This window comes from Meles meles, chromosome 2 (assembly GCF_922984935.1).
Source record: "Meles meles chromosome 2, mMelMel3.1 paternal haplotype, whole genome shotgun sequence".
In the NCBI taxonomy this organism is placed as follows: Eukaryota; Metazoa; Chordata; class Mammalia; order Carnivora; family Mustelidae; genus Meles; species Meles meles.
The window spans coordinates 158672841-158698069 of record NC_060067.1 but is presented as its reverse complement, the minus strand read 5'-3'; the positions used below and the strand labels follow the sequence as shown (position 1 = coordinate 158698069).

The 25229-nt window shown below is 40.1% G+C and overlaps 1 protein-coding gene across 3 annotated transcripts in view; it reads left to right on the top strand.

Annotated features, from left to right (window-relative positions):
- GALNT7 (polypeptide N-acetylgalactosaminyltransferase 7) overlaps window positions 1-25229 on the top strand; it is a 142505-nt gene that overhangs the window by 43220 nt on the left and 74056 nt on the right. The window contains exons 1-2 of one of the 3 annotated variants that reach the window (XM_045988430.1): window positions 12685-12690; window positions 19227-19231. The exons of the other annotated variants lie outside the window; for them this stretch is intronic. Coding sequence (XP_045844386.1) covers window position 12690; window positions 19227-19231 — 6 coding nt within the window. The 5' untranslated portion in view covers window positions 12685-12689. Of the gene's footprint in view, window positions 1-12684; window positions 12691-19226; window positions 19232-25229 lie in introns of those variants that run through there. 3 annotated transcript variants of the gene reach the window in all.

Genomic DNA, 25229 nt, shown 5'->3' with positions numbered 1-25229 from the left:
ACAGAAAAGAGACACAAGCCCAGATGAGCCCTAAGGAAAAGTGAAGTATTTGGTGCAGGTTCACCTTATGTACACACTCAGCAGAACTGTTCCGACCAAGAATCCAAATTCAGTTTCTCAAGCCCTATAGAGAGTTAGATTACCAGCCCTTGGCAGTAGAGAGTTTGTAGAATTCCTTGGTGGAATCCGGCAGTAAGTAGTAACCTGTCACCCTGGCCTTTCACTTATTCCCAATTTGCAGTTTTATGGATTTTTTTTTCTCCTGTTCTGTTCCCACCAGCCCCAGGAGCTGGTCAGCATTTTCCAAAGTGTCATTCAACACTTCTCTAATACCAGAGGCAGTACCAACATATCCTGGCACCTAGCCCGTGTTCGTACTTCAGGAATACCCAGCTGCCCTGGTGATGGCCAGGTGCCAACTCATGTAGCCAAGTTGTGGTTTGGACACGTGGACCCATTTCTTTCTGTAACCCTATCAGAATTGCCGGCTTGCTTTCTTCCCCCACCAGAATCTAAGCTCCTAGAAGGCGGATGCCATGACTCTTCTCTCTGTTACCTCTGAGAACATGGTGGGTGCACGAAGGAGTTTAGTTGAAGGAGCAAATTCAGCTATCCAAGAGGTTCTGAATTAACCCCTTCAAGTCTGTTTTTCTCTTTTTAATACATACTAGGGGAACTGAATTAAGTAAGGATCAGAGCTGCTAGCCAGGGAAGGGCTGGTTGCTGACCTGAGTACCTGAGAAGTCCAGGATTTGGAGATCTTTGGGCTCAAGGAAGCCTTTCAAGGAGAATCCTGGGATCACAATTCCAGCAACAGTGATTTAAGTATCTTTCTTTAGCTGTGAGTATAGTAATTTTATATTAAAAAAAAAACCAACAAAAAAATCTGTGAATCTGTTTCTCTGGGCAATCTTACAAAGGCATGAAATTAAAACATGCCTGTGTTTCATTTATGAGAAGGATTAAATTACAGGCAACTGAAATTGATATGAGGAAATTCGGGAAGTAGGGTCACTTAATTATAGAAAATTTAATACTGCTTTAGGTTTAACTATTTTTATTTTTTTAAAGATTTTATTTACTTGAGAGGAGAGAGAGTACCCCTGTGGGGTGGGGAAGGGCAAGGAACAAGCACTCTCTGCTGAGCAGGGAGCCCAATGCGGGACTCCATCCCAGGATCCCCGGTTTATGACCTGAACCAAAGGCAGACACTTAACTGGACTGAGCCACCCAGGTGCCCAGGTTTAAATATCTTGACAGGGTGCTGGTCTCAATTCTTCAATTATGTGACAGAATAAACCTTTATTTTAAAATTAACTAAGAGGGGCGCCTGGGTGGCTCAGCAGGTTAAAGCCTCTGCCTTTGGCTCGGGTCATGATCTCGGGGTCCTGGGATCGAGCCCCACGTCGGGCTCTCTGCTTAGCAGGGAGCCTGCTTCCTCCTCTCTCTCTCTCTCTCTGCCTGCCTCTCTGCCTACTTGTAATCTCTATCTGTCAAATAAATAAATCTTTAAAAAAAAATAAAAAAATAAAAAAAATAAAATTAACTAAGAAGCTCATTTCTACTTAATGAAGTGTTAGAATTACAGAACCATCTAAAAACTACAATTTTTCTTGTCAATTATTTTGAAGCTGTTGTAGTATGTAGGTTTGAGATAGACAATGTCGACTGCAAGTTGACTGACATTCAGATATTTCAAACTGGCTTTAGTGATTACGGAATAAGAGGTCCATATGCTGTTTCTAAGATGGTTTTCCTCCTTTAATATTTTTTCAACCACTGATTTACTTTAGCAAACACTTTCTTTGTAAAAAATTCAAAGGTAGAACTTGTAACTAATCAGCAATTCCAAATCAATAGAATCTAATGAAGTGTTTTATCCATCCTACTTTAGTCAGAAATATCATTTTTATATCATGTGGCAATAGTCCTTTAGTACGTCTGCTAATAACTAGTAAATATAGGCATGAAATGACAGCGATGGAATTTGCTACACCAATTGACACATTCTTTCATGACCGATTTCTCTGTTGTATAGGATGCTGTTCGATAGCATTTTACCCAGGACAGCTTGTTTCGAAATTGGAGTCTATCCTCTCAAACCATTCTGTTGCTTATCAACTAAGTTAGCTTATCAACTAACTTATCAACTAAGTTTGTGTACTATTCTAAGTCCTTTTGTTGTCATTTAACCAATCATCACAGCATCTTCATCAGGAATAGATTTCCTTCTCAAACCACTTTCTTTGCTCATCCATAGGAAGCAACTCCTCATCCATTTGGTTTTGTCACGAGAATTGTAGCAATTTACTTGTATTTTCAGGCTCCATTTCTAATTCTAGTTCTCTTGCTTTTTCCATCATGTCTGCAGTTACTTCCTCCACTGAAGCCTTGAACCCTTCAAAGTCATTCACGAGCGTTAGAATCAAATACTTACAAACTTCTCTAAATGTTGATATTTTGACCTCTTCCCAGGAGTCACGGATGTTCTAAATGGTGTCTAGTGTAGTTAATCTTTTCCAGAAGGTTTTCCATTTACTTTGCCCAGATCCATCAGAGGAATCACTGTGGCAGTTGGAGCTTTATGAAAGGCATTTCTTAAGTAATAAGACTTCTTGATCTGTGGGCTACAGAATGGACATTGCATTAGCAGGCATGAAAACATTAATCTCGTCCATTTCCATTAGAGTTCTTGGGTAACCAGGTACATTGTTAACCAGCAATCATATTTTGAAAGGAATCCTTTTTTCTGAGCCATTCTCAACAGTGGGCTTAAAATGTTCAGTAAACCATGTTGTATACAGCTGTATGGTCATCCAGGCTTTGTTCCATTTATAGAGCACAGCCAGAGTAGATCCGATATAATTCTTTTTTTTTTAAGATTTTATTGATTGATTGATTGATTGGATAGAGATCACAAGTAAGTAGAGAGGCAGGCAGAGAGAGAGGGGGGAGCAGACTTCCTGCTGAGGCTTGATCCCAGGACCCTGAGATCATGACCTGAGCTGAAGGCAGAGGCTTAACCCATTGAGCCACCCAGGTGCCTGAGATTCAGTATAATTCTTAAGTGTCCTAGGATTTTTGGAGTGGCCTCTCACAAGAGAGTCAGCCAATGCTTTGAAGTCAGGCATTGACCTCTCCTCTCCAGCTAGGAAAGTCCTAGATGACCTCTTCTTTCAACAGAAGTCTATTTCATCTACATTGAAAATCTGTTTGGTGTAGCCCCCTTCATGAATTCTCTCAGCTGGATCTTCTGGAGAACTTGCTGCAGCTTTTCCACCTGCACGTGCTGCTTCCCTTTGCTTCTTCTTTCCTTAAACCTCCTGAACCAACCTCTGCTAATTTCCAACTTTTCTTCTGAGGCCTCTTCACCTTTCATTCTTTATGGAATTGGAAAGAACTAGAGCCTTGCTTGGGATCAGGCTTTGGATGAGCAGAATGTGATGGCTGATTTGATCTTCTGTACAGACCACTGAAATTGTATCTACATCAGCAATAAGGCTCTTTAACTTTCTTATCCATGTGTTCCCTAGAGGAGCGCTTAGTTTTAGTTTTCTTCAAGAGTTTTTCCTTTGCATTCAAAAGTCTATTTGGGGGCCCCTGGGTTGGTCAGTGGGTTAAAACCTCTGCCTTTGGCTCGGGTCATGATCCCAGGGTCGTGGGATGCAGGAGCCTGCTTCCTCCTTTCTCTGCCTGCTTCTCTGCCTACTTGTGATCTCTCTCTGTTGAATAAATAAATAAAATCTTAAAAAACAACAACAACAACAAAAAAAAACTATTTGGCGCAAGAGACCTAGCTTTCAGCCTGTCTTTTCAGCATGCCTTTCTCACTAAGCTTGGTCATTTCTAGTTTATGATTTAAAGAGGAATGTGTGCCTTCCTTTCACCTGAGCACTTAGGGGCCTTTTAGGATTAGGTAATTAACTGATCTAATTTCAGTATTGTAGTGTCCAAGGGAATAGGGAGATCTGAGGAGAGGGAGAGAGACAGAGGAATGGCTGGTCAGTGGAGCAGTCAGAAGACACGCATTTATTAAGTTTGCCCTTAGATGGGTGCAGTTCATGGTGCCCCCGAACAATTACAATAATAACAATCAAAGATGACTGATCGCAGATCACCATAACAGATATAGTGAAAAAGTCTGAAATACTGTAAGGATTACCAAAATATTACAGGGAGACACAAAGCGAGTGAATGCTCTTAGAAAAATGACACCGATAGACTTGTTCGTCACTGGGTTGCCATAAACTGTCAATTTGTGTGTGGCTTTTTTTAAAAAATATTTTATTTATTCGACAGAGAGAAATCACAAGCAGGCAGAGAGAGAGGAGGAAGCAGGCTCCCTGCAGAGCAGAAAGCCCAATGTGGGGCTCGATCCCAGGACCTTGAGATCATGACCTGAGCCGAAGGCAGAGGCTTTAACCCACTGAGCCACCCAGACGCCCCTCAATTTCTGTTTTTACAAAAATGGGATATCTGTGAAGTACAGTAAAACAAGGTATACTTGGATCTGACATCTACAAGAACATAAGGTTGAAGTGAATTCATATTTTAGTTTTGCAGAAAATTGTTTGAAAATGCACAAAGAAAACAGCCCAAATCCCTGCACATAGCCTTCGTATTTAAAGTGGGGTTAGCATCTGTATTGCCCAGAGATTCAAGCCTTAGTCTTCTCTGTTTCTTTACCTAAATGACAGGAGATGGTGGTTTTGCCATTTGTGTTTTTTCTTAGACCTGAGGCACAGATACTTTGCAGCCCGCCTTCCTTCCCTCTGTCACTGAAGGTGAGGCTGATAAACTTGCAGCCTTGCTCACTGAAGATAGTCCCTCCTATGAGATACTGTCTTATTTCGAAACAATGCTAAGAAGGCTGACAGTTGTTTATAAAATACCATCATAAAGCCATCAGGCTCCAGAGAGTTCTGATTACATTTCATAATAGCCTTAATTTCTCTGGCTGAATCACCTCACTACATTTTTCTCCTGGCTTCTGGAGACATGGTAGGAAGAAAACAGATTAAATTCTAGTACCTTAAGCTATTTGTTGGGCCTGGCAGTGTTTCTTTTAAAAGTTTAAATGATAATGTAGATTAACAGATTGGTTTATCCTCAAATCTTAGCATAGATGTTTTATGTAGATTGGAAGTCATCTCATTTGTGAATGAAATATGGCTTCTTATAGAAAAAAATGAGTCTTATGCAAATCCAGGCTTAGAAGCAATTGTTGAAATTCAGAGGTTGGGTGAGGAGTTTTATTTTAACTCTTTTCTTTTTTTAAGGTTTTATTTACTTATTTGACAGACAAATAGGCAGAGAGGCAGGCAGAGACAGAGGAGGAAGCAGGCTCCCTGCTGAGCAGAGGACCCCCCCCCCACCATGCGGGGCTCGATCCCAGGACCCTGGGATCATGACCTGAGCTGAAGGCAGAGGCTTTAACCCACTGAGCCACCCAGGCGCCCCTTAACTCTTTTCTAATGTGAGATGTTTTCTGAAAGCTAAAAAGCTTTATTTTAAATTTGAGGGGACTTTTTCTTGTTTTGCTTTTTAATCATGGAGATCAAGATACTATCACACTTACCTCAATTCTCCCTGAATATTTTGTATCCTTGGCTTTAGAAACAACATCCAAGCAGTGGCCATTGAGAAGGGTATGTGTATATTAGTAGATTTTAAGTGCTCTTTGAAGGGAATCATATACATATACTCTAAAAAGAGCAATTTCGGCAAGTTTCTCAGCCACTAAGATTTTGTGTTTCTTTTTAGTTGGAGCATTACTATTCACATGGTGTTAATTGTAGGAGGATGGATAGTATCCAGCATAAATAATAGAAAAAATAAAATTTCCGCTCAGAATTAGAGAGTAAATATTAAATACCTTATGTAGAGAGTGAAAAGCATATTCTCTTAAATGTTGGCAGTTGCCTATTTACCAGCCCCTGTTGTTTCTAGCACTAGCTAGTTGCTCGATGTGCAAAGATGAATGAGTTATGGTCCCCCATCACAAGGAGCCACCAGCTTCCAAATGCTTGGTCATTTGATTTTTTAATTTTTATTTCTTTTCATCAGTATCTGTCTTCCTGGAGATCTGCTTAGTACTGGAGATGTAGCAGAAAAAAGACAGGAACACTCTTTCTTTATGGGATTATTCTCTAGCCCAGTCATAAGTCAACGTAAATGAAATAACAAACCAAACAGTACTGAGCCGAACCTGTTCATAGAGAGTGAGCTACTAATCATACTAATATAGAGACAATCCTTGGGGGTGCCTGAGTGGCTCAGTCATTAAACGGCTGCCTTCGGTTCTAGTCATGATCCCAGGGTCCTGGGATCGAGCCCTGCATCAGGCTCTCCACTCAGCTAGAAGCTTGCTTCTCCCTCTCCACTTCCCCTGCTTGTGTTCCCTCTCTCACTGTGTCTCTGTCAAATAAATAAAATATTTAAAAAAAATAGAGATAATCCTTTGATGATAGTCTAATAAATGAAATAATATCAGAGTTTTTTTTAATAGACTTTATCTTTTAGAACTGTCTTAGGTTCACAGCAAAATTAAAAGGGACAGAGATTTCTCATATACTCCCTGCCCCCACTCATGCCCAGCCTCTACCATCAGCATCCCTCACCACTGATCTTTTTCCTGTCTCTGTGGTTTTGCCTTTTCCAGAGTGTCCTAAATTGCAATCATATAGCATGTAGCCTTTTCATACCAGTTTCTTTTACCAAGTAATAGGTGTTTAAAATTCTTCCATGTCTTTTCGTGGCTTCATAGCTTATTTCTTTTATGGTGTTGAGTAATACTCCATTGTTTGGTTGTACCAGAGTTTGTTTATCCACTCATCTACTGAAGGACATCTTGGTTGTTGCCAGGTTTGGGCAGTTACAAATAAAGCTGCTGTAAATGTCTGTGTGCAGCTTCATGGGGACGTTAAGTTTCCCACTCCTCTGGGTAAATACCAAGGGGCACGATTGCTGGACTGCATGGTAAGAGTAGGTTTCATTTCGTAAGAAGCTGCCAAACTGTCTTCCAAAATAGCTGTACCATTTTGCATTCCCTGCACAGCAAAGGAGAGTTCCTGTTGCTTCCCAGCATTGTCAGCTGTTGGTGTAGTCGGTGTCCTGGATTTTGATCCTTCTCGTGGGTGTGTAGAGGTGTCTCATTTTTACAGTTTGCCTTGCCTTGATGACATAGATTGCAGAGCATCTTTTCATGTGCTATTTGCCATCTGTACATCTTCTTTGGTGAGGATGAGGTCGTTAGCCCATTTTTTGAAATTGGGGAGTGTTATTTTTTTTTTTAATATTTTATTAATTTGACAGAGAGAAATCGCAACTAGGCAGAGAGGCAGGCAGAGAGAGAGGAGGAAGCAGGCTCCCCGCGGAGTAGAGAGCCCGATGCAGGGCTCGATCCCAGGACCCTGGGATCATGACCTGAGCCTAAGGCAGAGGCTTTAACCCACTGAGCCACCCAGGCACCCCGGAGTGTTATTTTTTTAAGTGACTAAGTGAAGTTACGGCCCCACCAGTAGAGCAAAATCGCAAATCTAAAATAGCTGTCTTTAGACACAGGCTTGGGAGATGGTTTGCTTAGCATGTGAGTCATTGAGAACTTTAATACTTCAGTAATATTTCACTAGTATTAACTATGAGTTCTTAATTTTATTTGGAAAAAGGTGAAAGGCAGGTACCAGTTTTGAAATCCAGCTCTGACTCAAGTGTTGGCAAGTTTGGCTGTCACATCAGACTTGATTAAATGTGCCAGGAGATAAATTGCAGTTACCTCACTGGTGTGTCAGCCAGATTTATTTGACTCTGTCCACTCTTTAATTACCACTGTTCAGGGGGATTGACCAAGTGAGAGATATACTTAAATTTTAGCATGAGTCAAAAGGGGCGAGGCACTGTTTTCATCACTTCATGCTCTCCAGTACTGCTCCCGAAACAGTCTGTGCTGAAGGGCTGTGTTTGGTTTTTTGGTTTGTTTTTTATTTCTATTGGGTCACAGACCGATACTCTAGACCAGTAAAAGTGAATTGAGAGAAAAATGACAGTTTTAAAAGGAAGATGCAAAATATGAGCCTGCATTAGATTGAGAAGACATAAAATGAAGCTACCCGATTGCCTTAAAGATTGTAAATCCTGTCTTTTAACTTTGTACCTGCGTCCTCAGGGGGTGCTGACCAGTCCTTGAGGTTGCTTTTCTGTGGCATCAGTGCATCCTTAGGAGCCCCTCAATAAACATTCGCATGAATGGAGGCCTCATTGCACAGAGAAGATCTCAACATTATTTTAATAATCTGTACATTTGGTGTTGCTTTGCCTTTAAATAGGCGATTTTTAAAAGTGATGCATATGAAACAAAGATTTTTAGATTCCAATTACTTCTTTTAGAGATTTTAAACCATTCCTACCTCTTCTAGATTAAGTACATTTAAATAGGACTTTATATAAAGTGCTTTCCCACACTTTAGCTCGTGTGATCCTTGTGACAGCTCTGTGAGGTTGGACACTTAACTGTTTTCCCCATTTTACCGATGACTTAACTGCAATTTAACTGAGATTATATAGCTAATTAGTGGAAGATGTGGGCTGAAAACTAGAATTCCTGACTCCTGTTTTAGAGCTGAGATTGAACTCCATCATTGACCTCTATCAGTGTTTGAAATAAAATTGCTATTAAGGTCAAAGCACCAGACTTTTAGTTTCTGGCTTTGGATCTTTTTGGCAATAGTAGTATAATTTTCTTCTTGAGAGACTCATCCTTTAGAGAAAAAAAAAATTCCATCAGCACTTCTCTGAATCAGTTCTGGGAGCCACTTGTACTTAGTCGGGGCTCCTAAAGATAAGCAGTCTTTCATTTTTAACAAAAGAGGACCCCTTCAGAGGTGTCTAATAAATGATTTTGAGAATTTTGACCACTCATACTTGCTCTAATCATTTAAAAATCAAGTCAGGGACACCCGGCTGGCTCAGTCAGTAGAGCATGAGACTCTTGATCTTGGGTTTGTGAGTTTGGCCCCACATTGGGGGTAGAGTTTACTTTAATAAAAAGTAAAATCAGTTCATGGCTTAAAAAATAATAAAAGTCAAATCAGATAGCCTCTGTATTTTGCGTATGATTCCTTTCGTTGCATTTTAAATGCAGTAGTCCTTCCCGTCCCTTTGTTTTATTGTATCCTGGCTTGTTTTAACCCATGTTAAGTGTCAAATAGTTCACTGCATAAATTTAGTGGAGTTTTTAAAAGTTAGTACAGCAAGATTTCTAAGCTTGCATTCTATTAGTTTAACTCTGACTGAAGAAAAACAGATCATACTAGTTCTGATAAAACAGTTCTGTAGTTCTTGAATATATCTGTTCAATAACAAAAATGTTATTATTGAATTAAAAAGAATTGCACGGTATTGTATTTGCTTTCTTTAGGAATTCCTTTACTTCACTTATCCAAAATGTGTCTAATCGTTCAAAGAACTTAGAAAAACGTTTTACTCTTAAGCATTTTATAATGGAAATTTTCTTCAAATATACAGAAAGGGGGTGGGGGATAGGCAAATGGGTGAAGGGGAGTGAGAGCTACAGATTCTGTACAGAATGAATCAGTCACAGGGATGAAAGCCACAGCACAGGGAATACAGTCAGTGGTATTGTAACAGCATTGTATGGTGACAGATGGTAGCTACACTTGTGAACATAACATAGTATATAGACTTGTCTTTTCACTATGTTGTACACATGAACTAATGTAACACTATGTCATCTTCAATGAAATACACACACACTTTGAGAGAACAGTACAGTGAACATCCATGTGAACACCTCTTGGATTCACAGTTAATATTTTGACAAATTTGCTTTCCTTCTCTTCTTCCCTCTCCCTCTATATAGGTCTTGACTTGATTTAGGTAAAACATGATTGATTATTAAAAATACCTTTTTGATGTGTGAGCTTTATATTGCATCACATCAGGAGGCAAATGATGTCAGGTTATTCCATTATTAATGATGCTATTTAATCATTTGTATATAGTGATAAACTGCCAGATCTCTCTTTTTTTAATAACAAATGTGCGTGAGTACTACTTTGGTACCATGTGCGTGTCCTGTTCTCCCAACAGCCTTTCACCCAAAGGTCTCAGCATCATTTGGCCCCTGCCAGAGACTAGTATTCACAGGATTGAGTATTTCATCCACATGGTTATCTGTTCGTTCTTCTGTAAAGGTGAGCATTCCCTCACCTTTAACAGTAGATGGTCTGTAGTTCATGCTAAAAATCAGGGTAAATGCTTAATTCTTCCCTTATAATTACCCTGTTTACAGTAGATTTCACTAAATCAAATTCCCTCCCCCTTTTTTTTCCAGTGCTGCTTTTCTTTCTGACACAACCAAATTGGCTCACCTTGTGATTTCCTACTTCAGATCTGGAATCAGCCACTTCTCCAAGGAGCTGAGCTCCTTTTAATGGGGCATGGTATTTAGAAATCAAGATCTAAGGGTTGGGCATGTTTATTCTTTTGTATCACTGCTTTCAGGCCCTTTCAGCAAGTGGGAAAAGGAAGTATGTTTACTTTTTAATCATCATGTTGCTATTTCTAATTAAATTTAGTTTTTTGGGGGGGCGCCTGGGTGGCTCAGTGGGTTAAAGCCTCTGCCTTCAGCTCAGGTCATGATCCCAGGGTCCTGGGATCGAGCCCCGCATGGTGGGGGGGGGGGGGGGATCTCTGCTCAGCAGGGAGCCTGCTTCCTCCTCTCTCTCTGCCTACCTCTCTGCCTATTTGAAGTCTCTGTCTGTCAAATAAATAAATAAAATCTTAAAAAAAAAATTAAGTTTAGCTTTTTGAATACATTTGTGTCTCTTCTGAAAAATCTTGGTTCTTATTTAAATATTTGCTTATTTTACTTGTCTATACATATGTTTAAAGTTACGGTATCAATGTTACTGCTACTAAAAATAAAACTCTGAAGTTTAAGATTTCTTTGCAGTTTTTCTTATACCTGGGGAGTTTTTAAACCTACAAATTCCTTTACCCCCAAACCTTTTGCATGAGACTCTTGGAGGAGAAATTGGTGTCAGCTCGTATGTTTGTATTTTCAAATAATAAATCCATGACCTACTGCCCTGGTCAGTCTCAGGATTGCTGGAATGTGTGAGATCTGTTTTGCTTTGGGTAATATTCCCACCTCCTTTTTCTCCTCCTAAGACATTTTCATAGTTTGATTATAGTGTAATGTTGGATAATTGGTGCAGAGAGAAAAATGTAAACAAATGGGAAAAGGGTTGACTGGGGAGCAAAAAATGAACAATAACTTTTTGCATTTTCAGAGTCTCATTCTCTACAGTATCTTCCCTACATTCCTTCAGGAGGTTTTAAACAGTAATCCTGATTTGAAAAACATTTTAATATTTAATAATGGCATAACATTATGTGTTGTATTTGGTGTTGCTAGGCACTCAGTGTTTTATACATTACCTCATTTAATCTTTGCACTCATATATTCAGTTTTATAAGTGAGGACATTGATTTTAAATATATGTAGTGTCTGCTTATGGAATGACTTTTCAGGGGAAATACACGTCCTACATTCTGCCACATTCTGCCACACGTTGGGTTATCTAGGAAGGTTATTTAGGGTTATCTAGGAAGCTGACTCTGAGATGGAGGTGTGGTTGCAGGTTCTATTGGTTGGGGGGAGGGGGGTTCTGGATCAACACCTCTGAAAGGAGAGGTTGAAAACATAAATGCACAGAGAAGTTGAACCTCCCAACCATCCTCCACCCTCAACAAAGCAATACACTGTTTAAAAAAAAAAAAAAAGTTGATGAGAACTGTCTCTATGAAGTCCTTAGCTGACCCCACGGTGGGGCGGGGTGAGCGGGAGGCCTGGAGCTAGGATGGTCCTTCAGAGTTATTCCAGTTTGGAGTGGAGAAGCTGGGCCTTTTTACCTCTGCAATGACCAGTGATTGTGTACAGACTGTCCCTGACGGAGGCTTGACTTTGGGCAAGGCAGTTTCTTTAGCAGAGGTGATCCCAGCAAGGGCTGACAGCAATCTCCACCAGCAGCTGGGGGAGTAAGTCCTTTAGTCCTGGAGGGGTTATGGGAGGTTACCATGGTGCCCACAACCTCCTCTATGGATTTGCTATAGTTTCTCCAAAACAAATTGTTCTTGACAAAAACCATTTTTTCCCCATTGGTTATCTTCTTATTTTTTCTGTTAAAGAATCCATGTTCAAGGAAGTTTGTTCTCATGCCTTTTATCATAAACCTAAAGTCTTTCTTTTTAACCCAGTTTAATCAGCTTTTAGCTCCCTGCCTTGTATGATGTTGATGGGGCCAAAATTTTCACATGCAGGTAACTTTTACACTGTTTTTAGATATCACAGGTTTATCATCTCTAATCCAGTCACCAGAATTTTACTCTATTTCATTTTGTAACCACACTTGAGGAGGTTCTCAAAAAAGTCCTTTTAAGAGGTAGTCTTTATGTTAGCTCAAGCTTCGGGTCTCCTGAATTTCAAACCCTTCTTTGTTAAAGCACTCTCTTTGACACTCAACATGCATCCTTCATCCCATGATTTTCTTTTCTTTCTTCTTTTTTTCTTCTAAGGATTCTCTTTATTTATTTGACAGACAGAGATCACAAGTAGGCAGAGAGGCAGGCAGAGAGAGGGGGGGAAACAGGCTCCCTGCTGAGCAGAGAGTCCGACTCGGGGCTCGATCCCAGGACCCTGAAATCACGACCTGAGCCGAAGGCAGAGGCTTAACCCACTGAACCACCCAGGTGCCCCATCATCCCATGATTTTCTGATGAAGAAAGTGACTTGCCTGCTCCCCATCTGTCCCAGCTCTCTGTCCTTGTGAAGTTGGAGGTAGAAAGGCAGTCTGGTTCACAAAGATCCACGTCCACCTGTTGGTTTAGATCTGTGGATGGCGAGGACTGGAATATGGTGTCACTGACAGCTGACTGCCACATACCTCCTACCTGGTGTACCTCGGCTCCTTTCTTGGGGGAGGGTGGGGAGTAAGTGTTCTCAGCAAAAGAAATGCTTGATTTTGAGTATTTGAATTAGGTTAGGCTACATATTGTAAATGTACTGCTTGTTATCTTACATTAGGGGTGTATCTAGTCTTCATTTTTATTGGAGGATCTCAAAATACTTTCATTATGTTCTGTAAGTTTTAAAACATAGTCATTTCTCGTTTTTTTTAAAAAAAAGATTTTATTTATTTATTTGACAGACAGAGATCATAAGTAGGCAGAGAGGCAGGCAGAGAGAGAGGAGGAAGCAGGCTCCCTGCGGAGCAGAGAACCCAATGTGGGGCTTGATCCCAGGACCCTGGGATCATGACCTGAGCCAAAGGCAGAGGCTTTAACCTACTGAGCCACCCAGGCACCCGTCATTTCTCCTTTTACTGAACTTTAGCACCAGCAACATAATTCTTTGCTTTACAATGTTCTATAACCTACAAATGAAATGCTTTTAATCAGGCAGCACTCTCCGGTCTCCTCCCTCCTTGGGAGCTTTGTGGTATCACTTTGCTATCACTCAGTTAACCTTGCTTTGCTGTCTACCAAACAGAACAAAACAAACCATACACACACACACACACACACACCCCACACACAAGAAATGCTTTAATTTTAACCTCTTTAATTTTTTGATTTAAATAAAAAATTTTTAAATTTACCTGCCTTTAAAAAAGTGTCTTGAGGATGAACTGGAGGGAGAGATCAGTGGAAAACAAGAGTGTGATAAAGTATTATGTTTGAAAAAAGTATATGCATCTTTGCATAAAGCCCTTGGGCTTCTGCCTCATGAATGCCTCATTTTAGAGGATGTCCTACGACATAATCCCTCCTCTGTGCTTTTAAGTAATTGGTAACTGATGACCAGGTGATGCTTCATTGAATTCACTGTTTTTTGTACTTTTTAAAAACTTACTGACGGTTTTTTTGTTTTGTTTTCTTAATGCTACCTTAAATTTTTGGTAGTATACTCAAATGAAAAATATTCTTACCTATGTCCTATGTGTGAACTTTCAGCTTAGTGTTTTTGTGATCATAAGTACTGTTCTCTGAGCCTTCCAGCAGCTGCGCTTGGTGTGTATTCTCTTTATCACCAAATTACTTATAGTGACCTCTTTGGCAATCAACCAACTTCACAATTTATTGTTTTAGAACCTCCTAGTGGAAAACATTATCTCAAGTTACTGTTATAGAATGTTTTCTAATGGATTTTCGTCAGTAAATCTTAAAACAAGTTTGAGAGAAAAGTAATGATCTTTTTAAAAACTTTATATAAGAATATGCTCAAGATAGGAACCAAGGGATGAGAAAATATATCTAAAATCTCCCCACCAGACACAACTACTACTTTTAACTTTCTTGCTAGTCATTTCTGGTTGTTTTTTTCTCTTTCCATATTTGAGATTATATGATATAAGCAGTATGTATATTCAGTGCATGTATTCTAATTTTAAAAAAACATATCATAAGGATTTTCCCCAGGAATTACTTTTCTTAAACATTTTATGGACGGTCCAGCTGTATGAGGGTAACATTCTTGGCTGTTCTCTTGTTAAAAACATTGTATTTGTTTCTAGTCTATTTGCTAGTATATGCTGCAGTGAACATTTATGCATAATGCCTTTTTCTGTAATTAGAATTATGTCCCTAGAATATGTTCCCAGCTCTGAAATTTTGTAGTTAGAAAAAAATGAATGTTTTTAAGGATTTTGATACCTACAGCCAGGTGGCTCTGCCAAGAACTCTATCAACATCATACTATTCATTTTTTTATTTTTTAAAGAGAGGGACAAGATCTTCATGACCCTAAAAAGTTTGAGAACCACTGATACGTTTATAAAAAGAGATTTTATGGTTCCTGAGGCCATCACTTTTAACTTTCTAGAAGGCTAGCAAAAGCATAGCCTGAAGAAGCTGTGCAAGAAATTTGTTGAAAATATGATCTCAGTGAGACCTGCAGGTGATCAGACTGAGGAATACTCTGGACTTCAGGGAGTAGAAGTGGTGGTAACTCTTGCTTCGTGTCAATTCGAAAAGCCCTCTTTTATTTACTTCCTGTTTGTCAGTGGCAGACAAATAGAAGATATTTGAAAACCGTTCCATGTTTCTGTGAAATCAGAAGAGCAAGTATAGCAGATCTTATGGGCCTTATGTGCCCAACTGACTAACTGAAAATAATTTCTGTCTTTCTTAGTAGAAGTAAAATCATATGAGTGTATCATTCTAATATTCTGATATTCACCTCAGCTAGTGCGCCTCATAGTAAGTCATTACTCCTTTTTGAAGTATGAATTGGATTTCTGGAAATTCACTTCTTTGAAAATAGCCCTTTCTGAATTATTTATAGCATTATACTGGTTTTACAAAAAAGGGATTTTAATTTTTTAATTAAAATTTTTTATTTTTTATTTTTTTATAAACATATAATGTATTTTGTCCCCAGAGGTACAGGTCTGTGAATCGCCAGGTTTACACACTTCACAGCACTCACAATAGCACATACCCTCCCCAATGTCCATAACCCCACTCCCCCTCTCCCAATACCCCCTCCCCCCAGCAACCCTCAGTTTGTTTTGTGAGATTAAGAGTCACTTATGGTTTGTCTCCCTCCCAATCCCATCTTGTTTCATTTATTCTTCTCCTATCCCCCTAGCCCCCCATGTTGCATCTCCACTTCCTCATATCAGGGAGATCATATGATAGTTGTCTTTCTCTGATTGACTTATTTCACTAAGCATGATACCCTCTAGTTCCATCCACGTCATCACGAATGGCAAGATTTCATTTCTTTTGATGGCTGCATAGTATTCCATTGTGTATATATACCACATCTTCTTTATCCATTCATCTGTTGATGGACATCTAGGTTCTTTCCATAGTCTGGCTATTGTAGACATTGCTGCTATAAACATTCGGGTGCACGTGCCCCTTCAGATCACTACGTTTGTATCTTTAGGGTAAATACCCAGTAGTGCAATTGCTGGGTCGTAGGGTAGTTCTATTTTCAACATTTTGAGGAACCTCCATGCTGTTTTCCAGAGTGGTTGCACCAGCTTGCATTCCCACCAACAGTGGAGGAGGGTTCCCCTTTCTCCGCATCCTCCCCAGCATTTGTCATTTCCCGACTTGTTAATTTTAGCCATTCTGACTGGTGTGAGGTGATATCTCATTGTGGTTTTGATTTGTTTTTCAAAAGGGATTTTTATTAAAATGAACTGAAATGAACAGATTCTAAGGAATATATTTAGGTTTTGATATTTAAAAAATCTGAAAGAAAGCTATCAATTTATATAGCTAAAATTTATGAGAACCTTGTGGACGCTTTCCCTGCTAGAGAGAGTAATGGTTAATTACATGCGCAGTGGAGCTGGAGACCCTGGATTTGAATCCTTGCCACCTCCGGAGGGTACGGCTTTTGGCAAGTCACTTAAACTCCGTGCCTCTATTTTCCTCATCTGCAGGGTGGGGTAATGATGGTTCCCAGCTCAAATAGTTATTTCAAGGATGAAAGGAGCCAGGTGGAATGCACTTGGAATAGTACTGGTAACATTGTAAGGGCTCTTCTACCTGCTCTCACTCTACCATCATCATCGTCGTCATCATCACTCTGAATTGAATCAGCACTCAATAAAATACTTCCAGTGACAAACTGATTTGCCTCTGTTTTAAAAAATCTGTTCCGGTTTCCTGTTGAAGCCTTTGGAGGTTCTTTGCTAATTTTGCTAATGTTGACAAAGCTTAGACTGACACCTTGGCAGGCTGTCTTTGGCATGTGCTGTGAAGTAACAGTGAGCCTCCTTTTTCCATTCATTCGTAGATAGAAAAATAACTGTCTTGCTTACTTTAATTGTGCCAGGTGAAAAAGGAAATCTTTTTCACAGAAAAACAAAAATATTTCTTAATGACTTAGGGTCATCAGAAGATGGTGTCAAAATAAAATTGAGGTGTTTTGTGAGACTTGACTGTTCCAAGCATTGTGCATATTTTTGCTGGAATTGCACCTTTAGTTGCAAAGGGATCTCAGATTTCAGTTTACTACTTTGGTAGCTTATGTGAGACCCAGTGGAGCTGGCTGGAATGTGTTAGAACAGCTAAACTTAGCATGTGCCTGACTGACCCTCGCCTCTGCTGACTGATAGAACCACTTTCCATGGCAAAGCAGCTGCTGCGCTTCCTTCTCCCAAGCGTTTCTTGAGCTCATCCTCTTAAGGTGTTCTAGAAAGAGGTGTAAGTATTATAAACATGGTTGTGATAAAATTAGGACACTACTTTTAATTTCCAGAAAGTGGTGGTTAGCATGATTAAGAAATGGAACTGGAAAGAACTGGAAAGTTAACGTGAACTGCGTCACATTGTTAACATTCTAATGTCAGTATAAGCTCCTTATCCCTTGATGTATCAGAATGGATTATGAGAACACCCTGTCTTATTCTCCATGAAGGCAGTGTCTTGATACGCGACTCCTAACCAGCCTTTGGATTTCTCAGGGCACATCCTCCTGTATCCTAGAAAACAGACTGTGGTATCTGTGGATACCTACCTACTCTGTGAGGCTTTCTTCTCCTTTCCCTGAGTGATCTCTTTTACACCATGAAAAGGATAAAAAAGACCTTTTTTTTTTTTTTTTTCCCCTTTCATGGTCTTGTATATGGGCAGCCCATCCTGAAAAGCGTAGTAAGCTCCCTGAGATGGTATAATTCTTTTCTATTATGGAGACATTTTTGGATAAGTTTTTGGTTAAAGTGGAATATTAGTGAAGCCATAGTCATGGGCTTATGAATAATTTGGTGTTATCCCATGGCTTCAGCAATGCTTTTAGTCACAAAAAGGCAAAAGTATTTTTTAGCAGGATTTTGAACAGCTCAGAATTTAAAGATGTAGTACATCAGTCAGAAGAGTCAGCTTAACAGGACCAAAAATACTTTAGTCCTTACTTACGAGAGAGGCTGATTTAATTCTTTGTGTAAAATTAGTTCAAAATGTCTTTCCCTTATTTCACATGCTGTCAGTGGAAATCATCGTCTAACACATTAAAGGAGTGAACAAACCGTTGACAAGGCACATCTCATTGTTTAGAGTGTCAGAATGGGCCATTTCTTTGGTGTAAGTAAGTTGCCAAAGACAGACTATATAAAATGTGATAAAGAAGCAGAATAAAGAGACATGAAAGTATATATTAGTTGAGCATTTTTAGGCCTTTCAATTTTTTTGTACATTTCTAGAAAGTAGAAGTCATCATCAAGCAGTTGTAAGTCAGGTGGCTCAGCATTGGGGATAGATGCTCAGGAGTCCGAGTTACGCAGACCAAAGTTCAAGTACCAGGGAGTCCCTTCTGAATTATGTGACATTGGATGTGTTAGTCTCTCTAATCTTTGATTTCCTCAACTATAAAATGTGAAAATAAAATTATGGGACCTGTCATACTTAGGATCGCTGTAAGCACTGGAGAATGAAACCTACTTACCAGTGTCCAGCTATTTTATTTTTTCAATCAGACTTTTCATTGCTGTTCCCCAAACACCATATGGCACACCCCCCTCTGTAAACATGGAGCTCAGGGGACATCACGTTTCCTGTGGAATAGGTGTTATTTTAGGGGGATAAGAATGAGGAAAATAGAAATGTTAGAATTGAGAAGAAAGGAAGATACATAATACAAACTCCTACTGCACAAAAGGAGTAAAAGACTAAGACCCTCCTCAGCTAGAACTTTTAGTCGGGGGCTGGGGGAGAAGATGAGCACATGGGATAGATAGGGAATTATAAAAGTATTAAGGAGTAGAAATTCATGCGAGGGAAAATATCACTGGAACTAGAACAGATGGCGGGGCTGGATCAAAGAACTTGGAACTGAACCTAGAAAGAGGCGGGGCAACAGGGCAGTGCTGTAGGCTAAGGCTTGCTAGCAGGAGCCAAACTAGAGGCCAGGCTGACAATGTGTTTCTATGATCTCCTGAAGGGTCCAGCTGACTAGAGTATGGGGACAGCTTGAGTGAATAACCAGGGATGACAGAAGGCCAGGCAAAGGATTTTGAACTGACATGTTAGAAAAAGATGGGAAGACTTTCAATTTTTTTTTTTTTTTTAAAGAACTCTCTGACATGCACTGTGAGAGTGTTGTTTAACATAGGTAAGTCTGATCGCAGGAAGTAGAATAGGTTAAATCAGAATGGGTTAAATTACTGTTGGAGTAATTCAGACAGCAGTAGTGAGGGTTTGGATCCCAAGGAAGAGCAAAGTACATGTGTCCGCCCCAGTTGCACGTTCCCGTTACCGCAGAGAGGCTGCCCTCCTCCTGACCTGGCTAACCCCACCTCTGCTTTGGCTCCCATCAGTCCCCATTCTCAGGAACACCTCACTTTTAATTATTCCTCCTCTCACATATATTTGAATATCTTATCCTTGCCTTTCTTTTAAAGCTGCTCAGAACTTTCCTATTAAAAACAAAACCAACCAAAACCCCTCACCCCACCTCCTTTCCTCCAGCTCCCTCTCCATTGCTGTTCTCTTTACAGGCAGGGCTTTCACAAAGGTAGCCTACTTTTGCTTGCACCATTTCCATACCTTCCAACTCCACACCTCAACGCCACTGGCCCTGGGCTCTTGACACTTCCTACCACTGGAATGGCTCTCGCTAAATCCAGCCCTCCTCTCACATGGCCTTTAACCAGCATTTAACACTGTTGACCATTCCTGCTGTCCCACATGTGCTGTCTTGGTTTTGGTTTTCTTCCTTCATATGGGGCCAGTCCTCTGTCTCCTTGGTAGTCCCACCCTCCTCCTCCACCAGTCTTCTAAGGGTTGGATTCCTCAAGGTGGGATCAGGGGGTCCTCTTTTCACTTTATGGTCAACTCATAAATAGCATCTGGGTCCTTATATCAGTTATGATCTATTTAAGATCAAATTTAAGATCAAATTTAAGATCAAAGATACCAAATTTTTATCTTCTCTAGTCTAGTCACTGACTAGACTAACAAATTCTATATTTCCATCTTCTTTTGAATGCTTCAGAGGCACTTCAAAGTCCACAGGGCCTCGTGGTCATCTTCGTTTTCAGTCTTTTCAGTGCTTTCCCTCTCAGTGAATAGTATTCAGTCACACCTTAGAGCTGTCCCTGAGGCTGCGCATATCCAGTCCATCATTAAATATCTCCATTTCCTAATTAACCCTCATCCACTCTGGCCTCTTTCTGGTCTCTTGCTCCCCAGCCAGTGGGCTCTTTTCAGAGTGCTCCTGTCTCTAGTAGGAGCATTGAAACTATTAACTGGCTGCTCAGGCTCCCATATTACGGCCAAAGTCATGACCATCATACAAGAGCCCCACTTGGTCTGGCCACTACTTTCCTCTGCCTCGTCTGGCACCAGGCTTCGCCAGCTCCTTGCACTCCAGCCATATTTAGTTCTCCCTACTTACCATAGAACTTCTTGCTGTAGAGACTCTGCACATGTTCTCTCTGAATACTTTTTCCTCTTTTTAATATTTATTTTAGGGGTGCCTGGGTGGCTTCATTAAGCGTCTGCCTCTGGCTCAGGTCATGATCTCAGGGTCCTGGCATGGAGTCCCATGTCAGGCTCCCCACTCAGCGGGTAGTCTGCCTCTCCCTCTCCCACTGCCCCTCTCCTGCGCTCGGACACACGTGCATGCTCTTTCTGGTTCTCTCATTCTTGGATAAATAAAATCTTTAAAAGATTTATATATTTGAAAGAGAGAGAGTAGGGAAAAGGAGAATAGAGAGAGAATCTTTCAAGTAGACTTCCCGCTGACCACCTGACTCAGGAGTCAGTCCCGTGAGAGCATGACCTGAGCCAAAACCAAGAGTTGGACTCTTAACTGACTGAGCCACCCAGATGCCCCTCTTTCCTCTTTTTACCAACTAAGCTTCTCCTCATCCCTCAAACCTCTACTCAGCAGTCCTTCATTCTCAAGGAAGCCATTCTTAGCATCTTAAATTGACTCTCCCCAAAAGGCTCTTAGAGCACCAATTCTGTATGACTGTCGGATTATATGTCTCCCTCACTGGACAGAGCGCTCCACGAGAGCAGGGATGGGTTTGCTCATCATGTGTCCCGGTAGCCCTGGAGCAGCATAAGTGCTCAACACATACTTGTCATCCATCAATTAGACTATTTCAGAGAAATGTCTAGGGCCGAACGAGAGGATCACAGAAATGCCTCTAGCCTTCTAGGTGAGAGAAAATAGGATACTTCCATCTGCAGCTGGGTAGGAGATAATGGTGAGGAGTCCTGAGTCCACTCTAGATCCGCCCTCCTGGGGCCCCTGCCAACGTTGTAGTGAGTCATGCTGCAGGACCGGGACTAAAATACCTCCCTTGCCTGTACCTTCAGACCTTGGAATTCTCATTAATTCAACATCTTGCCTGCAGTTTTTAGTCCTGTTGTCCACTCCTTGAAATTCTCTCCTGTATTGCTTTTTCTCATATTTTCTACATTTTTTTTTCTTATCCCACTGCAAACATCTTGGCACCTCTTCCCATTCATTTGCTCCATCAGCAAACTCATTCCAAAATTCAGCTTTGATCTGGCATGCTCCCCTCTCATGGCTCCCATAAAGTCTGAACTTACTGGCGTTTAAGAGGCACTTGCCAGCATCTCAAGTCTCATCTTCTACCACCGCCCCATATGTCCCCTGCACTCGTTACATCAAACCATTTTTTCTTTTATGCTTCTGTGCCTTTGCCTCAGCTGCCAAACTCTACTTCTCACCCCAACCTCCTTTACCTACCAGCCATTCCCCATCTCGTGCTGGGGAGTGTCTGCTGCTTCAGAGCAAGGATTCAGTCACTTCCAGCCCATTCAGACATCCCTTTTCCCAGTCAGCGTGTCCTTTCATGGTAGGCCGCGTAGTGCCTGGCAGGTAGCAGACCTGGAATATTTGGAAAACTGAAAGGACGGCTCTTTTACCTTTAATGATACGTAGAAATCCTAATCGGAATGCCAAAGAACAATTATGGTAAACTAGACTATCCCTAGATAAGCATTCCCTTTTGAAATCGAACCTGCCGATGGTCGAAAAGTAAAATGTCCAAATGTTTATTTATGTAAATGACCTCCATCCACCCTGAGTGTATTTTTTCTGTCTCCTGCAGTTACGTTTCCTTGACACACCTTCCTAAAGTGGATTTCTAGTCCTGACATGGTAGTAAAATGTTTACCTTTTAAACTTTAAGATGACAACTTCACCCTGAAAACTTTGAGATACTTTCTTTCTTGAGGTGATTTTTTTTTCTTAAGATTTACAAGAGGAGTTTCTTATACACCAGTCAAAATGTATGTGTTCTGAAGCTGCACATTACAGTGCTTTTTCGTGAGCTGTTATGAAAGCCAAGCTTCAGGGCAAAGCAAGGAAGCACTGGAGGAAAGACTGTTTTATGCATTTCCAGCTGCAGAAAGTAGTAACACTTCATGTGGGAGTGCTGTATTCATTCTAGAATTTCTCCCCTAGAGGGATAATAGGACATTGCTTTTTCAGCTTTCAAAGGGTATTACAAACATTCTCTCCCAACACAAATACCACATTTGACCTCATTCTTCTCTCACTCAGTAAAATGTTTTCCTTAGTGTCATAAGAATTATTAATGGTTGTATTGGTGACATAATTTCCAATAAAGTTTTCGGGAAGATTTGGAAATCATTTCATGCTTTCACCGGCATTGCCAGCTGTGAAGGAGAATTAGGAATTAAACTGTCTGCTTTTGGCAGGTATTAGATTATGAAGTGCATTGTTGTACTGGGAATGAAAATCAAAGGATAGGACTGAATAAACACTTGTCCTGGATTTAAGAAAAAGTGTTAGCAGTGTCATTCCCCAAGGATTGGTGCCTGGATTGCTCTTTGGAAATATTTTAAAGATGATCTAGGAAAGAGAGTGAAGAGATTCTTAGCTCTTCTAGGTAAAAAAGTAGAATTGATTGGCATAAAGCAAAAGAAGGTTCCAGAACATCATGTGAGTGGGCAGAAGACGAGCAGATGGGACCTCATTCTCAATCAATCCAGCTTTTAAGTAGTTCCTCATTTCTCCACCTGATGAAATGCCATAATTGTTCTTTTGAAGGGTCCATTCAGCTGGGTTAATTTCTTATTTCTTATCCTGCTAAGCTCTTTGGTTTTTAAATGTGTATTTCCTCTCTCCGTGTGCATATATCATATGTATGCATACATAAATTATTCATGTGCTAAAAAAATCTTCACAGATTTTATTTTATAATTCTTCCTCTCCTTGCTTTGCTTTCATTTTCCTCTCCTCTTTAATACCTTATTTTTAGACAGGTCATTTTGTAGGAATAATGTGGTAGAATATTTATTGTAAAATACCAACAATCTTATTAAAATATTTTGCATAACTTACTACATGCTATTTTTAGAATGAAAATGCCACTTAGGAGTTTTCTTTTTAAAACTCAGTAATTGCTTAGCTCCCAAACAGAGAGAGTTAAAAATCTACCCACTATATCCTTTTATGATTTCTAAGAGGTATCGTAATCTTCCTTTTAGTACCCATGGGAGTTGGAGCTTTTAAATGGCATTGGTGCGCCTTGTATTTATTATAGCCTTGTCTTGACGTCGGTGCTCTTACCACTGAAATGATGGCATGGACTTTGACAACTATAGCTTCATCACCTTTTGAAACATTCTACAAAATGATTTATTGGCCACTGCTTCATACTCATGTTTGATTCTTAAAATACAGTTCAAATCAGTTAAGGATTTAATATTAAATATTCATAATAAATATTTTTTAAGCCTGTGAAGTATATCTATGACTCAGTTCATGAGCTAAAGCATGCATTTTTCATAAGGTCTCTGGAAAATAAAAATTATTTGGATTGCAGAAATATGTTTAAATTTCATGTTTCATAGCCTTGGTTAGTTGTGTGTGATATTAACTTTGATCCGGGCCATTAAGCAGTGGTACAAATAAAAGATTTTTGTAAAGGGATAACCAATTTGTTACTTTACTATTGTAGACATTAACCTACATTTTGGTCCTTTACTTGCTTATTTCTTTTAATTTATTCCCCTTGAGTATTATCTGATACTTTCCTGACCTGATTTAGAATCTCTATCTTATTACTGTTTTAAAACAAGCCGCAAATTTAGCAGGAAACCATTTGCAAGATGAATTGGCTTAGAGGACTGAGATGAACACCAGCACATATACTTTCTTGTGTTTAAATAAAGTACTCATTTTCCATGAAGTAACAAATTTCACTTGCAGACACGATTTATCCAAATCTGAAGAAGAGAAGAAACTAAAAAAAGGATTATTTGAGTTTTGGATTGGTAGGGAAAGCAATGTTGTTAGCAGAGAAAATAATGTTTTTAGTTATTTCCTTTGGATTCTCAAAATGCTAGCTTAAATCAAGCCAAGCAGTGAGATAAGACAGGGGCTCCAAAGTCCGTTTATATTCTAGCAACATAATAAGAGGTGACCTGCAGCTAGGTGTTCTCCACTTAGTGGTCTGTGAAGAAACATGTGCTGAGTACCTGCCCTCCACCTGCCCCCCACTCTCGGCCACTGTGTAGGGACACACAGACGCATACTCACTGTCTTCAGAGAGCCCTTAGTCTGACTGGGGAGAAGCATGTACACAGATACTAGGGCAATTCAGGAAGAGCAGTATCAGAAATATTCATGGGACTGGGGGGGATTATACCCGGAGCTAATTGCTGAGTTTCGAACTCCTCGCTTGAACTACTGGTGCTTAATGGTAATTTCACATTTACAAAATAGAACATTGGAGATAATGGTATTAATACAGAAAAGAATTTTGCATGAAATCTCCCTGTTTTCAATTACAGTTTTAACTTTGCTGTTGAAAATTGAAAATGTTGATTACTGAGGAGTTTGTAGTGTAATCTGATACCTTTAAAAAGGCAATGTATTGACATGATTTTTGAAAAGGTAAGTATTGTCGGGAGGCACCTGGGTGGCTCATTTGGTTTAAGTATCTGCCTTCCACTCAGGTTACGATCTTGGGGTCCTGGGATTGAGCCCTCTGTCGGGCTCTCTGGTCAGCGAGGAGGCCACTTCTCCCTCTCCTTCTGCCCTTCCCCCTGGCTTGTTCTTGCTCTCTCCCTCTCTCGAATAAATAATAAAATCTTCAAATGAATAAATTTTATAATTTTTAAAAAGATTTTGTTTATTTGACACAGCGAGAGAGGGAACACAAGTCGGAGAAGTGGGAGAGGGA